Source organism: Schistocerca gregaria, unplaced genomic scaffold, assembly GCF_023897955.1.
Source record: "Schistocerca gregaria isolate iqSchGreg1 unplaced genomic scaffold, iqSchGreg1.2 ptg000888l, whole genome shotgun sequence".
Lineage (NCBI taxonomy): Eukaryota > Metazoa > Arthropoda > Insecta > Orthoptera > Acrididae > Schistocerca > Schistocerca gregaria.
The window spans coordinates 96,784-122,653 of record NW_026062249.1 but is presented as its reverse complement, the minus strand read 5'-3'; the positions used below and the strand labels follow the sequence as shown (position 1 = coordinate 122,653).

Genomic DNA, 25,870 nt, shown 5'->3' with positions numbered 1-25,870 from the left:
TTATTCTATCCTTCAACCGTTGATTGGTTCTATCTTGATTAGCCTCGATGTGGTCCTGGCCAAATTCTGTTGTCTATTATATTCTATTGATTGCATTGATTCGATCAGTGACTGGCGGCACCATTTCTTCTAGAATTCAAAGTGTCGAAAATGATTCAACGTACAAACGAGTCTGGACCCTTGTTGTTAGTTTGACTGCTGGTGAAACGATAACCGAAAAGGTTCCTGGTGCTATAGTTAAAATCACTAGAGATTTTATGACAGTCGGTATGCGGAGCGTAGGTTACGCCATAAAAAACCAGAACTTTACGAATACTTATTTCTCGTAGACATTCCTCTGTTCCACGTTTCATCCGTAAACCCAAAAAGAGAAAGGTATATCCACAACGATCATTGCGGCATATATGCAAGCAAGGGGTCGTGTAAGGACAGCGTTGGATGGAATAGAACGCTATGCTGCCATATGCCCTTAACCAGTAAGCTGTACCGTGGTACTGGCGAACATTGTTTGGACGCAAACCCCTTGATTACCTATCAGGTATACGAGTCATTCAACTATAGCATAGACATTGAAACGAAGGGCAGCGTATCTATTCTTACTGAAAATAAGACGATTGAGTATCCTGTCAAGTGGAATTCTAATCAGTTAACCTACTCTGTAGAAGATGTATTTCATTCATCGTATATGTTGACCCGTGATATACATAACCATCTTCCTGATTTGTATTTTTTTTTCGAATCTCAACATCCTTTGCACGAAGGGCTAAATATTGAGCATATGAACTGGTTTACGACAAAGTTGAGGAGAGAGGTCATAGATAGGCTATTTATAACGCCCGACGAGTGGATCAGACAAGCAAATTGTCTTCAACCGCAGCATTTTCTCACAAGGACTCAGTTAGAAAACCCGGAAGATCAATATGCAAACTTTAAAAATCAAAAATTAGGAGATTACTTGAGAATGTCGGTAAAGAATGTTCGAGCTCGCAGAAACGGTCAGCAATTGAGTCTGGTTTCGGAGCTGGACACTGATAACACATTCGTAATAATTGAGATGTCAATCACTCTGCCAAGCTGAAAAGTGAGCTTAGTGTCGCCTGAAAAATAATAGGACGTAGAAATACGGAGCAAGTTAAAACCTTAAATGTTGAAAGATCTAAATAGCATATGTTGTAACTGAAAATCCACAAAAGTATTTTATACAAGCTGAAGTGAAGAGTATAGAAGCTATATACAATATTGTTACAGTTTTATTTCAACTAGAGGAGAAGGTGATAAGGTGAGATCCTCGCGGTTGCTTGTCACAACGGATTTGGCGAATTTCTTTCGCGCTACTGACTTATGCACCTTTTTCGTATCCTTGCTGGAGCTACACGAACCGTATATCGTCAAAATACACACTATAAGAAATAATATTACTATCTAAGAAATCCTTACACGTCTTCAATAGTCTGCCTGATAATTGCCACTCCCTTCCTCACTGTTTTTTTGACGTTCAATACGTTTGTGACAAGAAAAAAAAAGTGTGTATTGTTAGTTTTGTTTTCATATTTTATATATAATTTGTACTAAACATACAATTCACGGTTCTACTACCACAGTAAGGTGTGGGCATCATGGATTCGAATGCCAACAATCGAATCAACCACGGCATGTATGAGTGTCCTGAAGCGCCTTTTACAGTACAACAACTGATTGACACGATTCCGAAGAAATGCTTCGTTCGGAGCTACCTAAAATCTTTCGGATATGTACTTATGGATTTGGCGAGTATAAGCGCGCTTCTTTTGCTTGGGACATTTGTATATTATCGATGCGCTCTCCCGACATATCTCTCAGTAATTTTCTGGACCTGCTATGCGTTTGCTCAAGTAAGTCGAGTTTTTACATAGGCTTTTATGTCACATGTAATCTGTGAAAATAGCATATTTTTGGAAAACGTTTGTCATAATCTCCAATCTTGTGAAATTATGTTATAAGATTCCGTTTCTTGCTTCGCCCTAATTAAGTTCCATCTTTTCAAGGGGACGTTTATGACTGGAATCTGGGTCCTTGCGCACGAATGCGGCCACGGTGCCTTCTCTCCGAATTCCTTGGTTAACGATTTGGTCGGTTTAATTCTTCATACTGTCCTGATAGTTCCGTATTGGAGTTGGAAATTTTCTCATAACTTGTACGTGCAAAGCCGATCAGACGTCTAAAAACAATATAACCTTTAAAGTTGACAACTGAATGCACAATGAAATCTTGTTCTTGGTACATGAAAAGGCATCACAACTACACCAACCACCTTACAAAAGATGAGGTTTTCGTTCCAGTAAAGCGAGAACAATCAACGTCATACATACCTTGGACGACTCGACGAGTTATCGCATCTATCTTCAAGCATTTAGTACTTGGATGGCCTGCCTATTTGTTGTTCAATGCCACAGGAAACGAAGAACGCGAAGGCTGGGTGAATCATTTTTGGCCCTGGTCTTCTTTATACACATCGAAGCAGAGAAACTACGTTGTCATCAACGATATAGCTATTACTGCTTGGATATTATTTCTGTGGTGGTGCGGACAACAAATCGGTTTTGTACCGGTGCTTTTGCTCTATTTTCTGCCCTATTTTGTGACGAACGCGTGGGTGGTACTGGTCACAAAGCTGCAGCATTCTAGTGCGAACATTCCTCATTATTCGAGCGGCGCTTTTACGTGGATAAAAGGACAGCTTTGTACGGTCGACCGATCGTATGGATGGCTAATTGACAGGTGTGTCAAAACGCATTCGCTATTTTTGATATAACCTTAGCGCTGTACGGACACCGTTACTGACGTTCCGTTCCGTAAGCTGGATACACCATATCAACGATACACACATTGCCCATCATCTTCACCCGAAAATTCCGCACTACAATGCAAAGTTGGCTACTCAGGCGCTCAAGAAAAAATTGGGGCCTTACTACCAATTTAACGACAAGAATTTGTTCGTACAACTTTTCGAGTCGTTTAGAGATTGTTTATATGTTCAAGAAGATCAGCCCAATACCGGTGTCTGGTGGTTTCACTATGAATGAGCACTGCATTCGTCGATTGAGGGATGACTATGATACGTTCATAGGACTACGTTCATAGGATTCTAAGCGGGTTGAAATGGCTCAAAACTTAACCTCTTACAAAAGGTCTGTTGTGTTTTGGTGCTTCAATACGTGTGCGCGAGAACGTCACACGTGCAGATGTATATGTACAGAACACGAATCGCAGAAGAATTAACGACAGTCATCATGGTGTTCTTGTCTCTTTTTTTTTCATTTTTACAGGGAGGGCATGAATCAGTTGTCTGTGAGCTTGGGAAGGCCCAAATGGGATCTGATCATTCGTTGCGCAGCTTCTTTCTCGATCTTAGGCTGTCCTCGTGTAACAGGTCTGAAATGAGCGGGGGTGTTAGACGGCTGAGTTGTGTTATCTAGAGGCTGTTTGAATGCTCTCCCTTTGCATTTTTTGGGGCCAACGTGTTTTGTGGCTTTTACAGACCCGCTGGAATAGGAGGCGGGTGGTTCTGTATCTTCCGATACAGCTGTCTCTTGAATGTTCGGCGACGCTTTCGCATTAGAGTTACGAGAGGCTTCCGTGTTCGGAGAAGATTGCGGGGATGAAGAGAGGCTATGCGTGGCAGAGGTTTTTGTTAAGGGTTCAGCCTGACGATCTTTTATGTGTACAGATTGTACAGCTAATGTCAGGGCACAAACGTCAGGGTCTTCTTGGACGCCTGTGCTACGTTTAGAATCTCTTGAAGAGGAAGAGGATTGCGATATTTCGCCTTCGGTACGATTTTCGAGTACGTTCGTGCTTGTAGCTTGCAGGGTGTCAGAAGGGGCGGAAAGCGGTTGCTGATCTGGATGCGCGCGTTCGATGGTGCGCTCAGCCAGCACGTCTTGGGTAACAGGCATTCGATTGACAGTGTGAGGAGGCGTCGAATATTAGCCTATCATAGGTAGTACACCGAGATGCAAATCTGGTACGATAAAAAAATTGTGTTATGTTGTTTTTAGAAGTTTACAGTTTGCATTTTTGGTTTTAAATCGGAGGACATTGCCACACTTGGTTCCTAGTACTCATATAAAATGGTATGTGGGAGCGGCTTGCATCGTGGGTGGTGTCATCTATCTGCAATAGAGTGGGGAGGGGGATACTGAGGTCGGTAGGCTGGGGTTAGGGTCTCTGAGGGCGCATACCTGCTTTCTTTCCTCATGACCAAATCAGCCGAGACAGAGTGAGCGTGGCACCGAGTATACATGCGTTGTCCTCTTGTTTGGGGGATCTGTCTACCTGCATCTTTTTTTCCTCTCACCGATTAACAATTTAAAAAAAAAATCAGTCGACAGGAATTTCCATAGATGAGAACGTAGTGAGCGAATTCAATGAATTCAAATTACGCAGCAAGTATCGCTACATGATCCTTGGCCTTTCGGAAGATAGTAAGTCAATATCTATCCTCAAGACGGCCCCGTCCGAAGCGACATATGCAGACTTCTTGGCAGACCTCCCATCTAATGATTGTCGCTATGGTATTCTGAAGTTTGACTACGATGCTGGGAACGATGGCTGGAGAACAAAGATGGTTTTGTTTATGTGGTATGTGTATACTTTTTTTTTATTTTTGACACGAACGGAAAACAAAAAGAGGGACCAGGCTTTAACGCGTTTGTAATGCAGGACACCAGACAAGGCGAAGGTGAAGCCTAAGATGATATATGCCGGCACGAAGGATGCTCTCAAGAAAGCACTCCAAGGCATTCAGATCGAGATACAGGGGACAGATGCCTCTGAGGTATCGGAGGAGGAAGTCCTCGCTAAGTGCAAGACCATATCTAAATAGAGTGGGGTAACATTGTCTCATTCATGTTGAGTGAGCTTGCAAGCTATTCTGAGTTAGTGTGTGGTGAGTTGCAATAGAACTCAAATAAAGTGCGGCGAAACGGCTTGTACCTTCTCTCTCTTCTTGCACACACGGGGTGCTGATTTTTTTTTTTTGTGTTATGGGTTGTTACAGCCTTCTAGGAACGCGTAGTTGAAAGTGAAGTCTGTTTTTTTCCGCTGACACCAGCCGATTTCGTAGTCGAAATAGACGTAAGTGCCTTGCTCGAAGTCTTCTTTGATACACTTTGGTTCTTCGTGCCGCTGAAACCAGGTGAGGTACTTCGTGTGATATCTCCACGACTGCCTTTTGAGTTCTTTGGCCGCGAGGTACTGCTGGTGGGTATTTTGCCGGTAGTAGAAGAGATAGAAAAGGAGGTCTAGAGAGAATTTTCCGAACATAGCTGGACTGTCTAGGAGATCAGGTGGGGGCTTTGAGGGGTAATAGGAGGGAGTGGGCGAGGGGTTGGAGGGGACGTAGGTGGAAGGGGTTCTGGTGGGTTGAGGGGATTCTGGAAGGAGATGGTAGCTATTTGACAGGGCAACGTCTAGGTCGTGCTCGCTGAAGTAGTAGGGTGTGCTTGGCTTCGGAGAGTTGATATAATGGGTCGAAGGGAAGTGAGAATGGGGAAGGAGATGGGACGACACGTGCTGGATGGGTGAGGGTGCTTGAGGAAGGACCGGATCAGGGGTTTGGGGAGGTGGGGTGGATACAAAGGATGATGATTTGTGGGAACTGGAGGGCTTTCTGGCAGCACCTTGTCGAGCATCCGTCGTATGACCGCCTATATTCTGAGGGTACAACTGTGTCAAGGGACTGGTAGCTGAGGGTGCTCGGCGGTTAGAGAACGCCTCATTCTTGTTAAAAATGTGCAGCTGATCTTGCGATGCATGGGCTGTCCTATTTTCCTGCTGTTTTTGGGACGGGGACGCTTCCTGTTCGGAAGGAGGTGACACAGAATCCTTCGCAGACCGTCCTGTTGCGCTGCTCAGCTGAGGCGAATCAGCTCTTTTGTGGTCATCACTCGACTCGGCAATCGGCCTGTACGGCGGTATAGCAGTGCTAGAAGGAGATATCAGCTCAGGGGGCGTTGGTACATCACCAGCCAAATTCTCGCTCTGTGCTGTTGGTTCTGAAATTACAATTTTTTTCAATTCTGACTTTTTGTGTTTTACATCGATAGTCATGTTTTCTGCGAGATTCGTCAATCCTCCTACATCTTCATTCTCCTCGGTTTCTTCGTAGCTCTCGCTCACGTCGAGACCCAACCCGTCGTAAATACCGGTATCCTCGACAAAATCCACGTCCTTGTTTTTGTCCACGTAGTAATCAATGTCGTCCTTTACACTTTCGATCGAATGTCGATCGATTAGCTCATTCTCCCACCGGCGAAGCAACTTTTCCAAGTTGTTCAGGTGAAAGTTATGGCTCTGCAACTTCGAAGATGCGGCACGACGACGCTTGGCATCGAGACCTTCCAATTCCATTTCCAGAACTTCTATATGGCGCTTGAGTTCTTTAATTCTATCCTGAAGCCACTCTGTGATGTTGCATTGTGATGGCTGATCTCTTTCTCTCATTCGCTGAAGTCCCTCTTTGCTGTACGCCTTCATCTTGGATCGGCGCTCATACTCTTTATATTTTTCCATTTGCTGCGAAAAAAAAAGTTAACAAAAAAAAATTATCTTCTAGACGTGCGAAAATACATACCAATTCTACTTTCTTTCGCGAATCTAAAAGGGGGTCCTTGTTCTTTATCTCGCTGTTGGACATCCAGCATTTTATTTGATCACGCAATTTTTGTAACTTTTTTATCTCCCGCTTCAAGTCAGTTTCGAGCTTCTCTTTCTGATTGGCCGTGCTTGCTGCATTGATCTTCTGAAGAACACATTCGAATTCTGCAATTCCATCGCTCACCTTCTTCAGCGTTCGGTCGATGTCACCTGTACGCATGTCGCAAAAAAAAGTTAGCACATTCTGAAAATGCAACTTTACAGAAGAGAAAAAAACACACACTTTGTAGTTTACGGATCATCATAACTTTTTTCCAGGCAGAGAAAAGGTACCTCGCATATGCAACGAAAAAGAGCTCAACCTTCTCTGTATATAAAGCCCAATAAAATAATTTACTACAGATTGAAGAAACGATCCAAGATGCGAAAAATTCATCCACAAAATGGAAGGGAAAAAAAATGTTCTTTTAGTGTACAAAAAATTTTTTTTTGAACAGAGCACTACTCTCGTCCTGCTCGGCACGACGAAGGATGCAATCCGATGATATTATTTGGATGATCATAAGCAAAAGATTTTGCTCTTTTAAAGTCAAGTATGTCTTCTTTCGTTACCCGCGAATCAACTCAAGAGGCTATTCTAATTTCTGAGGGACTCATTCAAGAACGGAAAAGCAAGACTTTTGCAGGAATCAGTATAATGTTACGGGACTGTGTAACCGAGGTTCTTGTCCCCTGGCGAACAGTCAATACGCCACAATCATTGAGGAAGAGGGTATGGAAATAAGGAGGTGCTAAAAAAGTACTAGATTTTTTAGAGGCGAACTGAGTTTTTTTTTTCGCGACTATTGTGAAAAGGCAAGTGTTACTTGTACATAAAGAGCATTGAGAGAGCGCACAAACCCGCTGAACTATGGGAAAAAATTTATTTGAGCAACAGCTATAAACAAGCACTTGCGTTGATCGACAAGCACCTCCAATATTGGCCTCAAAAGACGGTATTTAAGGTGAAGCAGCGCCTGACTAAAATGTGGCAGTACCTGATAAGAATGCGTAAACTGAGGCACAGTCTTCGACCAGAGCTCATTCCTATTGTTTCTAAGGTTGAGCGCCGAGAAAAGGTCAGAGAGTATAAGGCTCTCAGCGCCGCGCAAATTGAGCAAAAGATCAAAGCAGAACTGTTAGAGCGACTTCGCTCTGCCAATGTTTATGGAGACATTTACAATTTTGCGCCAGAAGCGTTCAATGAGATACTTGCCGAGACGGAAATAGAAAGTCAGGGCTACGGCGACGAAACATGCGAAGTCGATGACGAAACTTTCATCGACGCGGAGGATTATGATGATGAGGAAGAGTTGAGCGATCTGGAGTCCGAAGACGAACTGCCAGAACCAAAGAGAAAAGGACCGACCAATGACAGTTCTATGGATGACAGGAAAAAAAGTACGGCCTATGTGATCTATTTTTGTCATTGTTCGTGTTAACGGATAGATAACATTATGCTTTGTGCGATTTGCAGGGAGAAAGAGAAGGATTGAAATTGAGATAGAAGAGGAGGCGGGCGCTCGCATTTAAGACAGAATACCCCGCATGCAATCGAACATGCTGCAGAAGAATTTTGTTTTTCACTGTTCTCGAGGAAAGTGTCATTTTATGAGACGCTTTGACGGTCTGAGTTTTTGCGGGCTGTCAGCAGGACTTTCGCGCGTGTATGAGAGCGGTCTCAAAAATAAGTTCATTTTTTTGATTCAGCGTTTTGCGGCTCGGCGAGCGGTGATTGGCAACGTCGGGGGTTTGGCGAGAGTGCTGCATACGTTAAAGAGCTGTGCTTTTTATAGATAAAAAACATAATTTTCTTATTTGGCGTTTTTTCTTCTTCTTTGTTCCAAGACGTATTTGATGGCGGGGAACGGCAGCGACATCACCAGTGGAAGGAATACGATATACGTTTTTTCTGTCGGGAATGTGTAGAGAGGGAGCATGTCCGGATCTGACTCGAGTTGTTTTGCGTACCAGAGAGAGCGAGAAGAGTGTTCAAGTGCTTTTTCGCTTTGTAAGCGGGATGCGATACCGCTTTGAATGGACAGTTCTACGAGGCGGAAAATGTGGTCTTCTAGGACTACGTGTTTTCGGTCTAGGATTAGTGAAAACGCATGTAGGATTTTTTTGACTTCCAGTATATTTTTGGATATCAAGTGTCTGGCTAGGCAGTCTAGTTCCCATTGAGCGAACCCGACCTTTTTATTGGGTATATGGTAAAAGGATATGTTCTGGAAGACGTGGACGTATTCGAATTCTGAAAACCCAAGCAATTGGCGGAGTTGAGAGCGGAAAAGGCTGAAGCTCAAACGGAGGTCCGCCAAGTCGAGCGTGGAAGACGCGTCTTCTGGATCGCACGAGTGAAACACGAATCCACCAAAATCGAGGTCGACAAATGCCGGTGTGTATTGAGAAGGTGAGACTTGAACGGCGAGAGGAGAGTGGTCCGTAGACGGAATAAACAGATTAAAGTATAATATCGTTTCGAAGGGAGATTTATCTAAGCCAGATCTTGATGCGATCGAATCGTAATTTAGACTGTCCTTGAGCATGTCAAAAGGGAAATAGTAATATTTTTTTTGGTCGTAGATCGGTTCCAGATTGAGTCGGTGATGATAAAGAATTTGCGACTCGATAGTCAAATTCAGTACAGAATTTAAAGCCTCAGTCGTTTGATCCAAAAATTCTACATCCACGAAAAAGTAAGTATATACAGGGAAACACTATTCGATAAACCTTTTAACACGTCACCTTTTTCAATAGCTTCGAAATCCCAGCTCTTTGCCCGAGTGCCGTCTTCATTAATTAAATTAAACAGCAGTTTGTACTCGTTTTTTCCGCCGAGGTCTGTGTATTGCAATTTGCATCGAGTCATGTACAACAACATATGAGCCAGCAGGGTTGACGTGTCAGAGTTGGACACCTCGGCGTTGTCTACTTCTATCCACGCCAGTCGGTGCCGGCCGATCACGCCCCTTTTTTTAGTGCCATTTCGATGTATCACGAACAGGCAATAGTGGCTCAAGCCGGACGAGGCGCAGTGTTCCTTGTCTAGATAATCGTCGAGCGCGTCGTCGGAGACGTCTTGGCGTATAAAAGGGTCTAGCTCAGAAGAAGACATCGTCTTTAGAGCCCGGATATTGTTTCCCGTCAGCTGGTCTGTAAGTTCATTTTCCAGGCGTTCGATCGCTGCAGCAGGAACGACCGATTGGCCCAGGAACTTAACCGTCAGGTCGACCTCGCTTTTCGTCTGAGGGAAAAAAGTCAGTTATTTTTTCCTGGCTTCAGCGAATTGCATGTCGCGTACATCTTCTAGGTTTACAAAACGACGAATCTGATCGTGGATGCCAGATGGATAGCTCAGTTCCATGCATCTGAACCAGAAGAGCGTGCTGGCGACGAGCATAACAATAACGAGGTAAAAAGTAAACCTCTTAGTCGATATTCGACCTTGTGTGGACAGGAACAAGTTTAGTCTCTTCTGAGAGACGCATCCTCGGGGCACAAAAAAAATTATGTACCCATCGCGTCCAGGGGAGAAGGTCAGAACGATTGGCGTAATTGTGTGCTGTCAAAGACTTCTGAAAAGGGCAAATGAAAAAAAAAAAAAGCCTCGTTTGCTTCGGCTACATATGCTTCTCCGCCCTTGATGCGTCGCGGATGCACGTTTTTCCATCTTTACCGCAGTTATTTTTAGGCCAGCCCTCAAAGAAAAAAAATACCGCACATGCTTCCCTAGGACGAATGAGGACACCTCGAGGCATCCCTCGCGAGTGTCAAAATTTTCGTGAACAGATAAGATAGCTAATGACTTGAATTCGCAAAAAAGTACTTAGAGGCGCGTCCATTAAAAGAAAGACATTTAAGTGTAAATACACTGGGTGATGGACGTCAAAACACCCAATAAAAAGAGCGGTTTTAGGGTGTGGAATTTCTTGTCAAACAGTTGTCCAGCTAACAGCCATGCGATGATTCCTCCTGTTTCTGTATCCAACTCTTGTATGAACACGCATTTCAGCAACTCTGAATAATCCGCGCGATCGTAGACATCGGCAAAAAAAGGTATGTTTAACAAAGAGGCCGCCCAGCCGTACAACATGTCGCTGACGCCGATGTGCCAAAGCTTCGTTGAAAAGCTTCTCAATATCCAAATGCAAGCGGTGGCGAAAGACCCGACAAATAGCAAATTTTTCCGATGTATGGAATCGGTGATCCTTCCAAGGAAAAAGATAAGAAGGATGGAAATCATGGTGGTGACACTTTTCCAGTTGCCGATAATGGAAAACTTAGAATTAAAGAAAGAAGTTGCACAATAGAAAGGCCAAATAGTCGTTGCGAGCATCTTGTTGACACCACAGGAAATCAATGATATCGAATTGCGCGAATGTTCTTTGAGCGATTTCGTACGGGATTCGCCACTTTTGCGAACGTCAATATATTCGAACAATAACTGATTTTTCAAATGGGCGCAAAAATAGATCAAAGGAATAGTAGACGAAATGGTGATCGCAGAGCTCAAAAACATCAAATACATGTCATAAGAATTGCTTAGAAGCAACCCACCAATGAAAGGCCCAATCACACTGCCGAGCTTCGAACATATCTTAATCAAGGACAGGTTCTTTCCATAAGGCGCTTTGATGCTCTTTTGCAATGAAATGCGCGAGCTAATTATGAGGCACGTGTGATGCGAAGTCCAATAAAAACCTTCGCTGATGCCAAAAATAACAGCAGCTGTAACAGAAATTAGCGAGACCGCCCACAAGTTCGAGACGTGGAAACGACGTACAAATGTAAATGGATAATTTGGAAACGTTGAAAACCGTCCACAAATGTAACGTAGAAGACAGCGCTGCGATGATGAACCCAATATGAAGCCCAAAACTAAAAGTTTTCATCAGCCTAATTCGTGTGTTCAAAAACTAGACATTTTTGACGTGTGGGATATATTACCGTCTTATAATATAGATGCATGGATAAATTACTGCCATATCTGCAAGCTGAACCACAATGTAATAACTGTACACAATGTCCTTCAAAGTGTAATTGTTTTTGGACAAGATAGTCGGGATGAACAAGTGAGTCAGAGACCTCGATATGCTTTTTGCAACAACCAAAATATACATCGCGTGAATAGGTCTAAGTTCCAAACATTGCGGAATTCCAAACAATCTTTTGAGATACATGCTCAGCAGGTATGTAGGATTGAATGTGCCAAAATCAAAAAAAAGGAATAAAACGTGTGACATCATAAACCTGTTATTTTATGAGAATGCATTCTTTATGAGCATCTCTCCAGATACATTTCTGGCCCTGAAGTGCTGTCTCTCGAGCGCCCGAGTTCACAGATGAGCTGAGAACTTTAGTCTCATCTCGGCTGATCAGGCGCGGCTGCGTCTGACAATTTGTAAAGCTGATTCATAGTCTCTAAAAAAAAAGGCTTTATTGTGTTGATTTCCATCGCGCCCAAGTTGAGCTTTGTTAGATGGACATACACCACATCAGAAAGCTTCACGACCTTGAGTAAATTGCCGCACATCCTCGATGAGCGCTTGTCCCAAATGTGCTCGATAAGGCAGCGGATCTCCTGGTGATCCGGAATGTCATCCGGAAAACTGAACAAGGGTAAGATGTGTGACACATAAAATTAAAAATACACAAAAACCGTGAACGCGAACAAAGCGGATCATAGTAACTATGACTATTGAATAAGTATCATGTATGCAGTTTTGCACCCTCAACATCAAAGGTATAATCATCTCGACGCAGCCGAAAAGATGGCAAAAAAGAGCGGTACCTGTCTAGCAAAACAGTAGCAATTTCAACCCAATGATACGGAAGCAAATTTGATTCGCCTTGTTCGGAAGAATTTAGGACGCTTTCTAAATAGTCCTTGTTAAGCCATTTTGGAGGGACGATAACACAGCTGTTAGACTGTTTAAAAAACAGTGCCAGCCAAAGAGGAACTGTAGCTTCCTCGAAGCAAGTTAGCGATTTTATGTCTCCCTTGAAAGTGTGTTCAAAAATAATATACCGTTAGAAAAAAATCGAGATTTTTAATAAACCGGCTTACTTACAGAAATGAGACTAAGAGCGGGAAAATCTTGTTTAGGGATAATAGAGACCAAGCAATCGCCTGCCATAAACTCTACTTGACTAGAAGAAAGAAGGGTCTTGCCAAAAATCGACATTTCACTCTAACCCACTCTTCAGTATGACGGGTGCTGTATCCTTAAAATGCGCATATAAAGATTACACATTCCAAACAAAATGTTACCTTGAGAGCAGTACGATTTTTGTTATTGCAAATATATTTTTTCAGCTTGCGCCGTATAATTTTTGGCTGTTCAAAATATTGATCTGGCCAAAAAAAAATAGCCATCGGAAACGGGGACCTTCTAGCGCGCAAAAAAAACATAAACCGAATTCTGCGCTACAGTATTGCGCTAGTCGTCATTTCCTTCTGCATTGTCACGTATTTTTTCTCCTTCGTCGCACGGCATCTGAAGTAATTCAATGTAGTCTTTAAGCAATTCTTCTCTGAAATAACACCATTTTTTGTTATCATTGCTCATATAACACCAGGTTGGGTCTCTGCGCAAGCTGAGATGAATGTGGTCGTACGTAGACCTGTCCGCCAGATCAGTATCCTTTGTGATCGAAGGAATTGATTTGAAAGATTTGACTAAATCCGTTTGAATTTTTTCAAGCTTAGATTTTTTTATATCTTCAAACGCTTTTTTTCCATCTTCGACTGATCTGAACCTAGGATCCTTTACTATTTCTTGACTGATTTCTTCCCATTCTTTAAATATAAACCCACATCCCGTTTCTTCAACTAGACGAGTAAAGGCATTTTTCTTTTTCTTACGAATGGAGTCAAGATGGTCTTCAAACATTTTTTTTTTGTCTTGTGATGTCAAAAATTGCGTATTGAAACGATAATCTGCCTCAAACAAATGTAAGACATCCTCCCACTGAACTTCTCGGCTGACGCATTCAGAATATAAACTACTGATATTATCAACCTCTTCTTGTAATATGAATTTCTCTTTTTCCTTATTTCGGTAACGAGCTTCTCTGAGTTGGTTTCGCCTTGCTTCGGCTTGCAGGCTTCGAAGGGCTTCTTTCTTCTTTCTTTCTTCTTTCAGCTTTTTTTCGTATTCGTCCATGACGTCTTCAAAAAAGTGTCGGAATAGTTGGTGACGATCTTCACTCGACAGGTTGTCTCGATTGTACCTTGGATCATCTTCCAAAAGCAATTTCGCTTCCTCCCACCTCAGCCTGTTGTTCCTCAAAATTTCTGCGTGCAACTTTTCTTCCAGCATGTCTAAAAATTCAAGTTTGAATTTTCTGCGTCTTTTTCGATGAGCCTCTTCTAATTCGCCAATGGTTCGATCATACGCGACACCGATCTGATCGGGGTCTACTCTTCGAAGCTCAGCATACCTTGGGTCATGTCTGAGTAAATCCTTAAATTCACTGAATGTGGTTTTGTACGATATTTTGTTCGCTTGTTCATCGACCAGCTCTAAGAATTGTGTTTTTGCAGATTCAATTTTTTCTTTTTTCTCTGCCTTTATTTCTGCTTGGCGAGTCCTTACGAAAGATTCGAAAATAGACATGCGCTCTGCTCGAGACACGATTGAATGATATCGTTCGTCCTGAGCGAGTTCTGAACTAAAATCGTGCCATACGGAATCGGGGCCTACATTTTTTTCACGGAGTAGCCGTTTAAAAAGACGAGTTCGCCTATCAAATTCATCTTCATTTTGGGGTACGACGTCTTCTGGGAATTCAATAACAAATTCCTTTTGTTGTTCTACAGAGACTTCTTTGTTTGTCTCGTCTCCTTCTGCTGTTTTCGCTCGCTTGGACTGCCCGTCATCATCATGTTGGGTTTCCGTTCTCTTTGTGCGAGAGGATGTACCCTCTTCCTGCTCGGTGCTTTGCTCTTCGTCTTCGTCGTCGGAGGGGTGAAGAATAGGTGTATTGAAGTCTGACGGCAATTCCCAAGACGTCGTCTTGGTTAGTGTGTTGTAAAAATAATCTCGCCCGCCTAACGTAGTGACGACTTTCCATTCTGATTTGCCAATGATTTTGGCGCAAACCGGTCGTAGTAGCTCTTTTTTTGTCAAAAACCCCTCCGGCCTCTTCCATTGTTTTTTCATTGTCTTTCTATGTACGTAGTACGGGTTGCCTGTCTTGGGGTCGGTGTACTCTTTCCATTCGGAAGAGACTTGCAGAGGGTCGACGATGGGCGAGTATGGAATCGGCCTAGCTGCGCCGGGCGCATATTGTAGGCCGTTGGGGTAGTAGTTCATAGGAAAAGGGTTGAAGTTTTGAGGTGGAAGAAGTGCGTTAGGCGGTGGCATAAAGAACGGCTGCAGCGGCGGATGAAGGGGCCTATCGCGACTTCCTTGGGCAGAAGCCATGGGGAAGAAGGGAAATGGTGGTGGTTGGATGTACGGGACACTTTGGTGGAAGCCAGTACTATTGGATGCAGACAGGTTGAATGGAGCTGGTTCTAGAGAAGCCTGTTCGGGTAAGCAATTTGGTACAACATTGATTTGTGATGATTCGGCCTTGTGTGTTTCGCTGGTTGGAACATTGTTCGTGTTGGCTTGATCCTGTGGGGCTTCATTCGAGGAAGGTGATGTTAGCGCCGGTGAGCTACTGGCTGTGTTAACAGAACCGGGTACAGGGTAGTCACTGTGGGGCTCTTCAGACTCTTGACCTAGTTCGAGCTCGTGTGTGCCGGTCGGTGTATGTTGTTCGTCGTCTTTGATTATCGTTGAATCACCGTTATTAGAAGGCTGGCTTAGAGCAGCGAGGTTAGATGCAGGTGTCGTCCCATCGGCGGGGCGTTCGTCCTCGCTTTTTGCCTCCTCATCCATGCAGGATAAATCGCACGATTGCTTCCCAGATCAGAAGGAGGAGGCAAGCGTAAGAAAAATGAAAATTTGGGTGACATTTGCGTGGCTGTCGCCGTCTCTATTGCAAAAAAAAAAAAAGCAGGTGCTCAGCTTGGGTTAGAGAGGATTGTGCAGACTTTCATGGCTCGAAGGAGCTCGGAGTTGACTACAGGGAATGGAAGGTGGTCTGCGTCGGCGTAGGTTCTGCGCGCAACTCAAGCTTTTTTCTTCACATGCAAGCTGCTAATTGGCATTTTATTGTCCAGGGAGAGCCTACATATAGGATCTAGGGCGCGGTGACGAGTGCGACGGGGCGGAGGGGAGTGTGTGATTGGAGAGACGAGAGGGGTGGGTGGGTCGAGTTTGTGCATGTTTATGGTACACATATTTGGTGGTCTTGTAGGAGAGAGTTATTTTCTTTCTCGTTGTTTTCTGAGCTTTTCTATTTGTTCGGCTCTGTCTAGCTCGGCTCGATTGATTCTTTCTAGGGCTTCATAGTCGAGCTGGTTGAGGTTCTGCGGGGCGGTTTTGTCGTGGTGTTTTAGGAGTGCTTCTCGTGGGTCTTCGTGGGGGTCGTTCGCGGTGGCTTTTAAGATTTTCTTCATGAATTCTGCTTTGAGAGAGGTGCCCAAGAACCCTTGAGAGCCGGCGCCGGTCTTGACTTCTAGAGGCTTGTGGCTGAGTTTTGGGTCTTTGAGCGCTTGTTTCCTGCGTTGTTTTTCGGTTATTGTGTCTTGGAAGATAGGCAGGGCGTGCGGAGTCAGGATGTCGACGCCGGAGCCGATTTCTTCGTGTCGTTTGACAGACTTGAGGAGGCACTTCAATACGCCGTTTTTGGAGTGAGTTGGACTGAAGAAGCAGCGAATGACGCCGTCAGCGGAGCCGGCGAGGATTTGGTTCGTTTCTGCGTGCCAGAACAGGGAGAGTACGCTTTCAGAGGCGGCGGTCGTTTGTTTGCACAAGGTTAGGGTTTTTGCGTCAAAGAATGCCAGCATGGCGGGAGCGCCTTCTCTGGTCGTCGAGGTGGCGGTGAGGATTATTTTTGCGTCTGGGCTGAATACGATATTGGTTTCCGCGTAGCGGTTTGGGAGGTGGTCGAAGCATTTCAGGGCGGTTTTTGGAGAGCGGAGGTCCCACGCTTTCATCGTGTCGTCGCCTCCTCTGGACAGAAGGAGGTTTTCGTCGTTGGGGTAGTAGCTCAGGCCAGAGGTTTCCGTGCCGAATTCGTGCGCTTTTGGTATTTTGATAGTGGGGCGGTTGCAAGGTGCTTTGGGCGCGAACAGTTGGATGGACCCGTCTTCGCTTGCTACAGTCACGTATTTACCGCGGGCGTCCATTACGAGGGCATAGACGCGGGCTTGGTTGAAGCCGCGGTCGTTTTTGATTTTGATAAGGAGTTTGTGTTTTTTGGATTCGTTGACGTCCCACAGCCTCACCGTCGAATCTAGAGCGCCCGTTATGACGCAGTTTCGATCGGTGGCGTGCCAGATGGCCTTGGTGATATTCAGGGTGTGTCCGAGAGTGTTTGCCATATCGACGTTGTACTGGTGGCCCTTGATGAACTCGACCAATTGGTGGCCCTCTCGGTCCAGGATTTTCGCTTGTGGCGACGCGCTTCCCAGAAGGATTTTGTCCCCGCTTTTGTTCCACTCCACGGAGTGAATCAAGTAGTTTCCGCACGGTTCCAGCGTCCTGAAGCTCTGAAGGTTGCGAGACATGGTGTTGAAGTCCCAAAAGCGAAGAGCGTAGTCGTATCCGCCGGAGACAAGGCGATGTCCGTTAAATTCGTAGCTGAGCGCCGATACGGCTCTGGTGTGTCCATACATCAGTACTTCGTGTGTGATGGGGAGGTTTAAGGGGTTGTCGTTGAGCGTGTCGTGGTCGATTTCGCCTTGCGGGATTGTCTTTGAGACGATGTCCAGCTGCTGTTCGTAGTTTGTAGGAACTCTTCCCTGGACCTCTTGTGGCAGTTGATCCTTCCCGTACACATAGACTGGATCTGATTTGTTCAAGTTCAACGGTTTTTTGGCCTTCGGTTTGACGACGTGTTTTCTTTTGAGGAACTGGTCGAAGGCTCCGCGGGAGCCGTCGTCTCCGGGCGTCTCCGCTTGTTGGCGAATTTCGGCGTTTGCGCGGTACGAGCAGCTGGGTGGGGGCGGCGACGGGCCGTAGGACTCGTCTGAATCTTCGCGGTCTTCCGAGTCGGGCGACTCGTCCGACGGCGATTTAAGTCTGGTCCTTTTCAGAGGCTCTCCGGACTGCTCCAAGCCCGAGCAGGCGAGCTCGTCTTCGACTCGCTCGAGGTGGACGGAGCGCGTGTGAGTGACGAGGGGTGTTCTGCGAGCGGCGGGCCCCTCGCGCGAGCGCGACGCCCGCGGGGGGACGCGCGTGGCGAGGCGGCGACCTCGGCGGCGCGCGGGGGGAGGAGGGGAAACATCGAACGTACCTCGTTCTCCATGTGTAGGCAAGTATATGTGCGTATGCTTGAAAGTGTTCAAAAAAAAAAAAAAAAAGTTGTACGTATCGACCAAAGAGAGAGGATTTCAGTCTGTTTTGGCTGGCCCTGGCTTATCGGTTTAGAGGTTCACTGGCGCGAAGGTGCTTGACATTCTTGGAATTGCTTCATGAGCGGGGTACGCGTCTGGAGCGCTTGTCTCTGGAACTTGTTGACACACGACTTTTACCCGGGAGGTTGCAGAGAGGGCTGACGCGGTCCGGATTTTTGCGTTTTGACTGAAGAAGCACAAGGTTGCGATGCCCGCAGACGGCCCGGACGAGAGGTCGCGCGTGCCGAAATCCATGATTTTCAAGCGCGGAAAGGTCGGTTTTAACTTGAGCAATCTAGTCGCCGACCTTCGTCTGATTATGTCTCCCAATACGGCCATGAGGCTCAAGGAGAGGAAGAAGAACACGTTGAGAGATTACATAGAGGTGGCCAAGATTTACGACGTGACCCACTTGATGATCGTCAGCGCCACTGAGTTGAGTACTTATTTTCGAATCGTGAGATTGCCGCAAGGACCTACATTTTCTTTTGAAATTACGAGCTACTCTTTGGTTCGGGACGTCCATCTTGCCCAGTCTAGGCCCCATACGATCAAGAGCGAGCACATGAGGCCTCCCGTTTTGATCCTGAGCGGTTTTTCGGGATGCGACAAACACGTGGAGCTGGTGAGGTGCGCGTTCCAGGAGATGTTTCCGCCTCTGAACGTGAAGCGCGTGCGTCTCAACTTGGTGAAGCGCGTGATGCTCGTGCACTACGACAAGGATTCCCAGTGTTTTGAGCTGCGGCACTACTTGATTGGCCTGGAAAAGCTGGGTTTGACGAAGGGCATCAAGCAACTGATCAAAAAAAAAGTGACTGATTTGGGCCAATTTAAAGACGTTTCCGAATTCGTGCTGAACCAGGCGACGACCACCGAGAGCGACGCCGAGGATCTGGCCAACTCGGACCGCGTCATCGAGGTACAGAGCTCGTCCGACACAGCGGGAAAAAGCGCGATTCGCCTGTCGGAATACGGTCCCAGAATGCGCCTCAAACTGATCAAAATCCAAGAAGAAATCAACGACGGACTCGTTTTGTACCACTCTTACGTGAGCAAGACGCCCGAAGAAATCGAGCAGTTGAGCCAGCTGAAGAAGAAGAAGGAGAGCGTGAAAATGCAGCGCAAAAGGGAGCAAGAGCTCAGAGTTCAAAAGAGGCTGGAAGCGTCTTCCAAGAAAAAAAATGACGACGATTCACCGCCTGCTGTCGATGACGTAGAATGGTATAGAAGAGAAGTCGGGGAGGAGCCGACGCCCGAAGAGAAGGCAGAATTGATGGCAAGTCAGCAGCAGACAGCGCAGGGGAAGAAAAGCTTCAACCCGAAGTGGATTCGAAAGCGCATGCGTCCTTCTCAACAAGACCCCCCCCCAGCCAAAAGGGCCACCTGAGATTTCTCGCGAAAGAGTTTGCAAAATTTATTTTTCTTGGCACTTTTGCGCTCGCGCTCGACAAGGGTCGCGAAATGCCAGGCCGTGTCGCGCCGTGCTACGGCCGCGGTGTGTAAATTGTGCGCGAGATTTTTTTCCAGAGGGCTTCGGCGCCAGCTCAGACGACCCGACGCGACGGGCGCGCTCTAACGTTCGTAGCCAGAAATGGTGCGCGCGAAGGAGAGGGAGTGACCGTTTAACATAATTTACACATTGTAAAAATAATTTGTACACAAATATATTTTTGTGTTTGCGTGTTCCATGTACTTTTTTTTGGCGAATGGAAGAGTGGACAGAAAACTTTCGGCCCTCTTCGATACGCAGCGTGTCCATAGTTATTCCAAAAGGTCGGGCCCCTCGCGACGATCTCGCCGACTTTCAGTTTTCTACGAAAAGTCTTGTTGATTGTAGCAGAGACTTCATAGTCCAAGGTTTGCACCTTCGTCAAAACTCCTCGTTCTTTTCGCGTTCTCCAACTTACCGAGCATCGTTTTAGGTGAGCTGCTGACTTACTATCTTATCATCGAATTTAAGAAGCTGAAGAAGTTCATTCAAAGTAGGTTTCGTACACAATCGTTTTTTGCTGTTTCGAAATACTGATTTTTTTTGAAAGCCGAATGCGTACAGACCAAAGATTTGCGTGCTAGCATTTTGCCCATTCTCGAAAACATCCGTTTTTCCCCGAAGTTCGTTGAGCGCAAGGAAGGCCAGCGCGACAAGGAGTTGGTCTATCATGGGGATCGAAGCTTTTGCGTGGTGATGCACCTCAGCGAAGTCTTCGCCAATTCTACAACCGATGAGCCCACGGAGAGCGACTCAGGCGCCGTAGATGCTCGGCCCGTAGAGGAGTCGCCTGCACCTGCGGACCCGTACAATGCAATGAAAACGGACGAATTTTACATTTCGTCTGAGGGTCAGTTTTTGTACCGTTTCCAGACCATCGTCAACCTTCCAGACGAGGCAGTTAATTCTGCTGTTACGTTAGAGGTGGAAATCATGTTCCAACCGATGGACCGTTCTTCGTCGCTGCTCGGCAGCATTTTCGAGCAGAGAGATTGTTACGTGACAACGACGTCGACTCAGGCCAGGCTCGTAGATCCCCTCAAGGTACGTAGAGTTTTGCGAGCCGTCCAAAGCGCTCGCGGACGGACTAGACGAGATACGCGTTGTTTACACAAAAAGTGATCGTAACGGTTCTTTTTGTTTCGATGACAACTTGCCAGCTTTTTTTTTTTTTTGGTACGGCGAGGTTTCCGGTTTTCGCTGACCGGGTTTTCCCTCAAGGCGAAGACGGTGTGCGATGCCCAAAATGTTGTCCAGTATTGCAGCGTGTTTTTGGAGAACACGTTTGTAGAGCCCATTGAGATTAGCAGTCTTGACTTCAATCTTTCCGGCGCTCGACATAGCAGAGAACCGGACGCTGACTTGGAAAAGTTGTTTCAGATAGAATTCGTGAGCCGAGACGCGTCGCCGATTCTGCTGCACCCGAGAGAGGTGTATTGCGTGGTGATTAGGATGGCCTCGTCGCTATCGGCGAGGCAGAGGGAGGTGATGGAGGCGGGCAAACAGAACGCCTTTCCGCTGTTGTTTGTCACTTGGAGAATGCCAGCGGTGTCTACTTACTTGTGCTCGAGGCTGCAGGTCCTGTTTTTCAGGTCGACGGTGGAGCAGATGTTCGTTGCGCTTCAAGTGTCGCGGTTGCCGGTGACGGTGAACACGTTGTTTAGCATTTACGTGAGGGTGTCCAATTTGGCGAATTACGCAAGGTCGATTGCGGTGGAGTTGTGCTTAGAGGAGGCGAGCACGGAGTTCGCGTCGTCGGGGAGACTGGCGCAGAAGGGAACGGAGGAGAGTTGCAAGGCGTTGGAGTTGTACCAGCGGGGGTCGAGCAAGTCGTTAGGGATTGTGTGTTCGGAGAAGGTGATGTACTTGGGCAGAGCGGCGGCGAACACGGAGTTGAGGGGGGAGTTTCGGTGCATAGCGACGAGCGTTGGGCATTTCAGGGTGGAGGAGATTTACGTGATAGACAATGAGTCCAGGAACAGGGTGAGGGTGAATTTGGAGGTGTTGGTGGTGCCTTGATGTGTGTGTGTGTGTATATATGTGTGTACATGAGGAAAAAATAATTGTTCAGCCGGTGTTGGGCGGTATTTTGATTTTGCTGGGTGGACTTGCGAGGTGACACAAAGATGATGAATTTGCGGATGTTGGCGGAGAGTCGGGTGAGGTTGGGGTTGGAGCCCGGGGTGGAGGTGGTCCGGTTTTGCGTGGTGCCTAGGTTGGAGTGGGTGTATGTGGTGACGAGTGACGAGAGGTTGTTGGTGTTCGAGGCTAGGGGAGGGAAGGTAGGTGAGGGGGAGAGGGGGTGAGGTTGTGTGTGCGCGAGCTGACATTTATTGAAAGGAGGTGAAGGGGGCGAGGAGGGGGCGGCTGCCGAGCGGGAGCGGGGCGGTGTCGTTGTCGTACACACCTGAGAGTGACAGTGTGTGGATGTGCCTGGATTCCGGGGAGGTGTTTGAGTTTGACGTGGGGGCGGAGGAGGGGGAGGAGGAGGGGCCGGTGGGGGTGGTGAAGGATGGGATTGAGTCGGTGGGGTGGTGTGGGGACGAGGAGTACGCGTTGTACGTGACGAAGGGCGGTCACGTGTTGATGATGACGCAGGAGTTGGAGGTGGTGATGGAGAAGACGGACGTGGGGAGGGGGGGTGAGGTGGCGTGGAGAGGCGACGGGCGGTATTTTGCGGTGTCTAGACGCAGGGATGGGGGGGACGGGTACGAGTTGGTGATATGGGACAGGATGGGAAACGAGGTGGGGAGGAGTGAGGCGCTGAAGGATGGATGTCAGTCGAGGTGCGTTGCGTGGAGTCCGAATGGCGAAGTGCTGGTGTCTGTGGACGAGGTGGAGAGGGCGGTGGTGTTGTTTGAGAAGAACGGGTTGAGGAATGGGAAGTTTAGGTTGAGAGGAGGGGGTGAGGTGGAGCAGATGAGGTGGAGCAGAGGAGGCGACACGTTGGGGTTGTTGATACGTGAAGGGGGCGAGAGGAGGTTGGAGTTGTGGAGTAGGAAGAATTATCATTGGTACTTGAAGTACGAGTTGAGGTATGAGGGGAGGGTGATGATGGAGTGGGGGAGAGACGGGCGGATGGATTTGTTGGTGATGACGTCGACGGGTGAGTTGATGGAGTACAGATTTGAATGGGTGGTGGACAGAGATGAAAGGGGGATGGAGGTGGGTGTGGTGGATGGGAGCAAGGTGTTGACGACGTCGTTTGAGCGAGCTTGCATACCGCCGCCGATGAGTGAGAGCGAGGTGGAGTTGGGTGGTGGTGGAGTGGTGGCGGAGGTGTCGTTCGCGCGGGAGGGAGGAATGGGGTTGTTGGTGTGTGGTGGGGGGGTGGCGTGGTGCGAGAAGGCGGGTGTGGGATACGAGAAGAAGTGGGAGAAGGCGGTGGAGGGTTTGAACGGGAGGTGGATGAGGCAGTTGGTGGTGGTGGATAGAGAGGAAGCGTGGGCGGTTGTGAGTGATGGGAGAGAGGAGGCGTTGGCGAGGTTGAAGTTGGGGGGGTGCAGAGTGGTGGTGGAGGCGGAGAGAGCGCTGAGCGGTCGTCGGGTGAAGAGACTGAGCATGGTAGTGGGGAGCGGGGGCGAAATAGTGTGCGAATATGAGGACGGAGAGGTGAAGGAATTGACAGGTGCGTGGAGCCGGAAGTTGCCGGAATGCTGCGAATGGATAGAAGGGATCGTGACGGAGGAGGGGGGGAGGCTGGTGGTGGGTTTGTCGAGTGAGGGAAGGCTGTATGCGGGCGAGAAGTTGGTATCGCAGAGTTGTACGTCGTTCGGACTGGGAGAAGGAAATTTAGTGTACACGACGTACGAGAGGTTGTTTGTGGTGAGAGTGGGCGAGCGGTGGGGGAGGGACGGGTTTGAAGCGTCGAATATTGCGGCGGAGAGGCTGAGGAGCGGAAGGGAGGTAGAGAAGGGTTCGACATTGGTGGCGATAGACCGGTACGGGTCGAGGGTGGTACTGCAGACGGAGAGAGGGAACTTGGAGCAGTTGGAGCCCAGAGAGCTGGTCATGGGCGTGGTGGACGGTCTTCTAGCGGACTGCCAGTACGGGAAGGCGTTGGAGGTGATGAACCGCCAGAGGGTGGATTTGAATTATGTGTACGAGTATGACAGCGCGAAGTTTATGGAGCACGTACGAGATTTTTTAGAGCAGGCAAAGGGCGGGGGAAAGCTGGAGATGTGGATGGGCACGTTGAACAGCGCAGGGTGTGGTGGGGACCTGGACGCGCCCGAAGCCGAAGCGAGCTGGGAATCGCAGAAGCTAAGCAGGAGGGTAGAGGTGGTCGAGAGACCGGTGAATCGCGTGTGTAGGCGTTTACGGGAGGAGATGGTCAAGTTGGGGAGAAGGGAATATTTGTGCGCGATCATGTTGAGTTGGGTGAAGCAGGATCCTGCGAACGTCGAGGAGGCGTTGAGGGTGGTGATCGAGGAGGAAGAGGGTCGAGAAGAGCGGTTGGAACATTTGAGTTACTTTGTTGACAGACAGGTTTTGTATGAGCACGCGCTGGGCACGTACGACATAGGCCTAGCGCGCTGGGCGGCGGGCCACACACAGATGGATCCCAAGGAATACAAGCTGGAATTGAGTCGCTTGGAGTCGCACGCGAATCCGGTCTATCGCGAATACTGTATCGACCGCCGTCTAGGACGCTGGCCAGCTGCGTTGGAAAAGCTGGGATCTCTCGGCTCTGACTACGAGGACGAGTGGCTGGAACTGGTTCGCGAGCAACAGCTCTATCTGCAGGCCATTTCGAGCACGCACGCCAGCGACCGTGCTAGAAAGTGTGTGTGGAAAATGTATGGCGACCATTTGGTACAAAAAAAGAACTTCAGAGAAGCCTCGCTTGCTTATTGGCGCGCCTGTCAGTGGTCTGACGCATTGGAACATGCTGTTTCCGAGGGCGATTGGCGATCTGCGCTTTCCATCGCTCACGAGGGCAAGCTCTTTCCTTCTTCGCACGACTTTCAGCGCTTTATTTCTGATATGGCCGAATCTTGTCGTCGTCGATTCCAATATGCCGACGCCGCCCATTTGTGGACGCATTACGCTATGCAGCCTCTGAAGGCTTTTCCTTTGCTCTTAGAAGGACATCTGTGGCAAGACGCAATCCTTCTGTGCCTTCAGTATCCATCTCTTTTCCCTGACTCGATCTCTTCCCAGCTGGTCCCTTCTCTTCTTCGCACGCACTCCGTCTTATTAGAAGAAGCTTCCAGCCATATCAAAGAGCTCATCCAACGTCACGATGCACTCCTCAGCCTTCGCTTTCGTAAATCCCAAAGGCTTCACTCTGACTTGGATTCTATCTCTTCATACAGTACGACGACTTCCCGCTCGACCGCTTCCCGTTCGACCGCTTCCTATTCGACTGGCACAAGATCGACCTCCACCCGTCACAAAAAACCGTCCAGCAGACCCGGATCCTCCACCGAAGAAGAATACCTCCTCTACCGTATCCCCCAACTCCTCTTTACCCCTCAGCTACAAGCGAGATCCTATTCCCTTCTATCCGCTCTGTCTCACTTCGATCTACTCCCACAAGCCTTAGCTTTGTCTGAAAAGCTCAAGTCCTGGCTAGAATTGTCTCAGTTCGCCATCCCCCTCATCGACACACCCAGTCCCCCTTTGCAGGCGTCCGCGCCCCTCGACTCGCGCGTGACGCTACCGGTCTCACACTGGCTCCCACCACTCTTCCAAAGCACATAAATAAAACTTTTCATAAAAACTTCTTTTTTTTTTTTTATCTTTTCATAGATCTCAACTTTTCTATCAACTTTATGTTCCTGTCAATTACGTCCGCATTGCTCTCTATTGCCTCTCTCCACACTTTCTCGTTTGGCTCAATCTCCAACATCGACTCCAGCTCCTTGTTCGACTCCTTCAGTTTCTCTGTTCCTCGCTCTAACTCAACAATCCTGCCATCCACCAACCTCATATCTTTCTGCACGCCGTCCAATATTTCTCTGTCAAACTCAGAGTATCTCTCTTTACCGACGCGACGGCCAGACCTAAAATACACTCCAGGCGCCAACTTCACCTCTCCCTCCATGCTCCCTTCTTCTCTGCTCGCACTCATTTCTCAAAGGCTGTATGAGACATGTGCCACTCGGAAGTGTCCTACAATTCCTACAGAAAACGCCCTTGTGTAAGTTTGAGCACCAAAGCCGACGCTCAGCCCTCTCGCTACCGTTGTACAGCAGCGAATTATGTTCGCCAGTTGTATACATAATCCGCACAATCCTCCAAAA

General features: G+C 47.5%; 11 protein-coding genes across 14 annotated transcripts; 6 read left to right on the top strand and 5 right to left on the bottom strand.

The window, feature by feature from the left end:
• Window positions 1-2: 2 nt before the first annotated feature.
• Window positions 3-3,246, top strand: LOC126324549 (uncharacterized). 2 transcript variants are annotated; one of them, XM_049995065.1, is made up of 6 exons: window positions 3-267; window positions 330-1,523; window positions 1,602-1,871; window positions 2,025-2,173; window positions 2,269-2,757; window positions 2,837-3,246. In XM_049995065.1, the coding sequence occupies exons 3-6, from the start codon at window positions 1,617-1,619 to the stop codon at window positions 3,060-3,062; spliced, it is 1,119 nt and encodes a 372-aa protein (XP_049851022.1). In that variant the 5' UTR covers window positions 3-267; window positions 330-1,523; window positions 1,602-1,616; the 3' UTR covers window positions 3,063-3,246. The 2 variants fall into 2 exon arrangements, with proteins under 2 accessions (XP_049851022.1, XP_049851023.1); XM_049995066.1 differs by lacking the exons at window positions 3-267; window positions 330-1,523 and having other exon boundaries at window positions 1,548-1,871.
• A 764-nt stretch (window positions 3,247-4,010) lies between these two features.
• On the top strand, window positions 4,011-4,994 carry LOC126324550 (uncharacterized). The gene is made up of 3 exons (XM_049995068.1): window positions 4,011-4,112; window positions 4,364-4,620; window positions 4,702-4,994. The coding sequence occupies exons 1-3, from the start codon at window positions 4,110-4,112 to the stop codon at window positions 4,862-4,864; spliced, it is 423 nt and encodes a 140-aa protein (XP_049851025.1). The 5' UTR covers window positions 4,011-4,109; the 3' UTR covers window positions 4,865-4,994.
• LOC126324547 (uncharacterized) lies at window positions 4,975-7,052 on the bottom strand. 3 transcript variants are annotated; one of them, XM_049995061.1, is made up of 3 exons: window positions 6,920-7,052; window positions 6,614-6,846; window positions 4,975-6,555 (listed from the first exon to the last, which is right to left on the bottom strand). In XM_049995061.1, the coding sequence occupies exons 1-3, from the start codon at window positions 6,939-6,941 to the stop codon at window positions 5,023-5,025; spliced, it is 1,788 nt and encodes a 595-aa protein (XP_049851018.1). In that variant the 5' UTR covers window positions 6,942-7,052; the 3' UTR covers window positions 4,975-5,022. The 3 variants fall into 3 exon arrangements, with proteins under 3 accessions (XP_049851018.1, XP_049851020.1, XP_049851019.1); XM_049995063.1 differs by having other exon boundaries at window positions 6,945-7,052; XM_049995062.1 differs by having other exon boundaries at window positions 5,008-6,555; window positions 6,970-7,035.
• Window positions 7,053-7,137: 85 nt separating this feature from the next.
• Window positions 7,138-9,337, top strand: LOC126324554 (protein MAK16 homolog). The gene is made up of 4 exons (XM_049995071.1): window positions 7,138-7,229; window positions 7,299-7,408; window positions 7,492-8,076; window positions 8,153-9,337. Exons 1-4 carry the CDS (start codon window positions 7,168-7,170, stop codon window positions 8,206-8,208), a joined length of 813 nt encoding a protein of 270 aa, XP_049851028.1. The 5' UTR covers window positions 7,138-7,167; the 3' UTR covers window positions 8,209-9,337.
• LOC126324553 (GPI transamidase component PIG-S-like) lies at window positions 8,490-10,240 on the bottom strand. Its single transcript, XM_049995070.1, has 4 exons — window positions 10,194-10,240; window positions 9,980-10,122; window positions 9,424-9,922; window positions 8,490-9,358 (listed from the first exon to the last, which is right to left on the bottom strand). The coding sequence occupies exons 1-4, from the start codon at window positions 10,195-10,197 to the stop codon at window positions 8,490-8,492; spliced, it is 1,515 nt and encodes a 504-aa protein (XP_049851027.1). The 5' UTR covers window positions 10,198-10,240.
• Window positions 10,241-10,534: 294 nt separating this feature from the next.
• LOC126324484 (uncharacterized) lies at window positions 10,535-11,850 on the bottom strand. The gene is made up of 3 exons (XM_049994976.1): window positions 11,626-11,850; window positions 11,462-11,556; window positions 10,535-11,406 (listed from the first exon to the last, which is right to left on the bottom strand). The coding sequence occupies exons 1-3, from the start codon at window positions 11,796-11,798 to the stop codon at window positions 10,535-10,537; spliced, it is 1,140 nt and encodes a 379-aa protein (XP_049850933.1). The 5' UTR covers window positions 11,799-11,850.
• A 65-nt stretch (window positions 11,851-11,915) lies between these two features.
• LOC126324552 (transcription elongation regulator 1-like) lies at window positions 11,916-15,641 on the bottom strand. The gene is made up of 3 exons (XM_049995069.1): window positions 12,750-15,641; window positions 12,470-12,678; window positions 11,916-12,287 (listed from the first exon to the last, which is right to left on the bottom strand). Exon 1 carries the CDS (start codon window positions 15,567-15,569, stop codon window positions 13,119-13,121), a length of 2,451 nt encoding a protein of 816 aa, XP_049851026.1. The 5' UTR covers window positions 15,570-15,641; the 3' UTR covers window positions 11,916-12,287; window positions 12,470-12,678; window positions 12,750-13,118.
• Window positions 15,642-15,997: 356 nt separating this feature from the next.
• On the bottom strand, window positions 15,998-18,196 carry LOC126324483 (WD repeat-containing protein 70-like). Its single transcript, XM_049994974.1, has 2 exons — window positions 18,176-18,196; window positions 15,998-18,070 (listed from the first exon to the last, which is right to left on the bottom strand). The coding sequence occupies exons 1-2, from the start codon at window positions 18,194-18,196 to the stop codon at window positions 15,998-16,000; spliced, it is 2,094 nt and encodes a 697-aa protein (XP_049850931.1).
• LOC126324546 (suppressor of SWI4 1 homolog) lies at window positions 18,133-19,818 on the top strand. Its single transcript, XM_049995060.1, has 2 exons — window positions 18,133-18,220; window positions 18,327-19,818. The coding sequence occupies exons 1-2, from the start codon at window positions 18,212-18,214 to the stop codon at window positions 19,518-19,520; spliced, it is 1,203 nt and encodes a 400-aa protein (XP_049851017.1). The 5' UTR covers window positions 18,133-18,211; the 3' UTR covers window positions 19,521-19,818.
• A 10-nt stretch (window positions 19,819-19,828) lies between these two features.
• LOC126324545 (uncharacterized) lies at window positions 19,829-21,868 on the top strand. Its single transcript, XM_049995058.1, has 4 exons — window positions 19,829-19,990; window positions 20,056-20,115; window positions 20,173-20,666; window positions 20,844-21,868. The coding sequence occupies exons 1-4, from the start codon at window positions 19,840-19,842 to the stop codon at window positions 21,639-21,641; spliced, it is 1,503 nt and encodes a 500-aa protein (XP_049851015.1). The 5' UTR covers window positions 19,829-19,839; the 3' UTR covers window positions 21,642-21,868.
• Window positions 21,749-25,328, top strand: LOC126324482 (elongator complex protein 1-like). Its single transcript, XM_049994973.1, has 3 exons — window positions 21,749-21,904; window positions 21,963-22,892; window positions 22,971-25,328. Exons 1-3 carry the CDS (start codon window positions 21,749-21,751, stop codon window positions 25,326-25,328), a joined length of 3,444 nt encoding a protein of 1,147 aa, XP_049850930.1.
• Window positions 25,329-25,870: the final 542 nt, after the last annotated feature.

Excerpts from the sequence above, each read along its gene's own strand:
- LOC126324484 (XM_049994976.1), bottom strand. The coding sequence starts at position 11,798 with ATGTATATTTTGGTTGTTGCAAAAAGCATATCGAGGTCTCTGACTCAC. Across the intron at positions 11,557-11,625 it reads TGCATCTATATTATAAGACG|TTTTGGGCTTCATATTGGGT; the intron begins GTAATATATCCC and ends GAAAACTTTTAG. Across the intron at positions 11,407-11,461 it reads CAAATTATCCATTTACATTT|CTGCTGTTATTTTTGGCATC; the intron begins GTACGTCGTTTC and ends TTTCTGTTACAG.
- LOC126324547 (XM_049995061.1), bottom strand. The coding sequence starts at position 6,941 with ATGATGATCCGTAAACTACAAA. Across the intron at positions 6,847-6,919 it reads GATGATCCGTAAACTACAAA|GTGACATCGACCGAACGCTG; the intron begins GTGTGTGTTTTT and ends ACATGCGTACAG. Across the intron at positions 6,556-6,613 it reads CGCGAAAGAAAGTAGAATTG|CAAATGGAAAAATATAAAGA; the intron begins GTATGTATTTTC and ends TTTTTTTCGCAG.
- LOC126324482 (XM_049994973.1), top strand. The coding sequence starts at position 21,749 with ATGATGAATTTGCGGATGTTGGCGGAGAGTCGGGTGAGGTTGGGGTTG. Across the intron at positions 21,905-21,962 it reads TCGAGGCTAGGGGAGGGAAG|GAGGTGAAGGGGGCGAGGAG; the intron begins GTAGGTGAGGGG and ends ATTTATTGAAAG. Across the intron at positions 22,893-22,970 it reads AGTTGGGTGGTGGTGGAGTG|GCGGGTGTGGGATACGAGAA; the intron begins GTGGCGGAGGTG and ends TGGTGCGAGAAG.
- LOC126324552 (XM_049995069.1), bottom strand. The coding sequence starts at position 15,569 with ATGGATGAGGAGGCAAAAAGCGAGGACGAACGCCCCGCCGATGGGACG.
- LOC126324483 (XM_049994974.1), bottom strand. The coding sequence starts at position 18,196 with ATGTCAAGCACCTTCGCGCCA. Across the intron at positions 18,071-18,175 it reads TGTCAAGCACCTTCGCGCCA|CATACGCACATATACTTGCC; the intron begins GTGAACCTCTAA and ends AACACTTTCAAG.
- LOC126324554 (XM_049995071.1), top strand. The coding sequence starts at position 7,168 with ATGCAATCCGATGATATTATTTGGATGATCATAAGCAAAAGATTTTGC. Across the intron at positions 7,230-7,298 it reads TTTTGCTCTTTTAAAGTCAA|AACGGAAAAGCAAGACTTTT; the intron begins GTATGTCTTCTT and ends GACTCATTCAAG. Across the intron at positions 8,077-8,152 it reads TATGGATGACAGGAAAAAAA|GGAGAAAGAGAAGGATTGAA; the intron begins GTACGGCCTATG and ends TGCGATTTGCAG.
- LOC126324550 (XM_049995068.1), top strand. Across the intron at positions 4,621-4,701 it reads AAGATGGTTTTGTTTATGTG|GACACCAGACAAGGCGAAGG; the intron begins GTATGTGTATAC and ends TTTGTAATGCAG.
- LOC126324553 (XM_049995070.1), bottom strand. Across the intron at positions 9,923-9,979 it reads GTTTTGTAAACCTAGAAGAT|ACGAAAAGCGAGGTCGACCT; the intron begins GTACGCGACATG and ends TTTTTCCCTCAG. Across the intron at positions 9,359-9,423 it reads TTTCGAAGCTATTGAAAAAG|AATTTTTGGATCAAACGACT; the intron begins GTGACGTGTTAA and ends TCGTGGATGTAG.
- LOC126324545 (XM_049995058.1), top strand. The coding sequence starts at position 19,840 with ATGGAAGAGTGGACAGAAAACTTTCGGCCCTCTTCGATACGCAGCGTG. Across the intron at positions 19,991-20,055 it reads CAGAGACTTCATAGTCCAAG|GTGAGCTGCTGACTTACTAT; the intron begins GTTTGCACCTTC and ends GCATCGTTTTAG. Across the intron at positions 20,116-20,172 it reads GCTGAAGAAGTTCATTCAAA|CCGAATGCGTACAGACCAAA; the intron begins GTAGGTTTCGTA and ends TTTTTTTGAAAG.
- LOC126324549 (XM_049995065.1), top strand. The coding sequence starts at position 1,617 with ATGGATTCGAATGCCAACAATCGAATCAACCACGGCATGTATGAGTGT. Across the intron at positions 2,174-2,268 it reads TGGAAATTTTCTCATAACTT|GCATCACAACTACACCAACC; the intron begins GTACGTGCAAAG and ends GTACATGAAAAG. Across the intron at positions 2,758-2,836 it reads TATGGATGGCTAATTGACAG|CTGGATACACCATATCAACG; the intron begins GTGTGTCAAAAC and ends CCGTTCCGTAAG.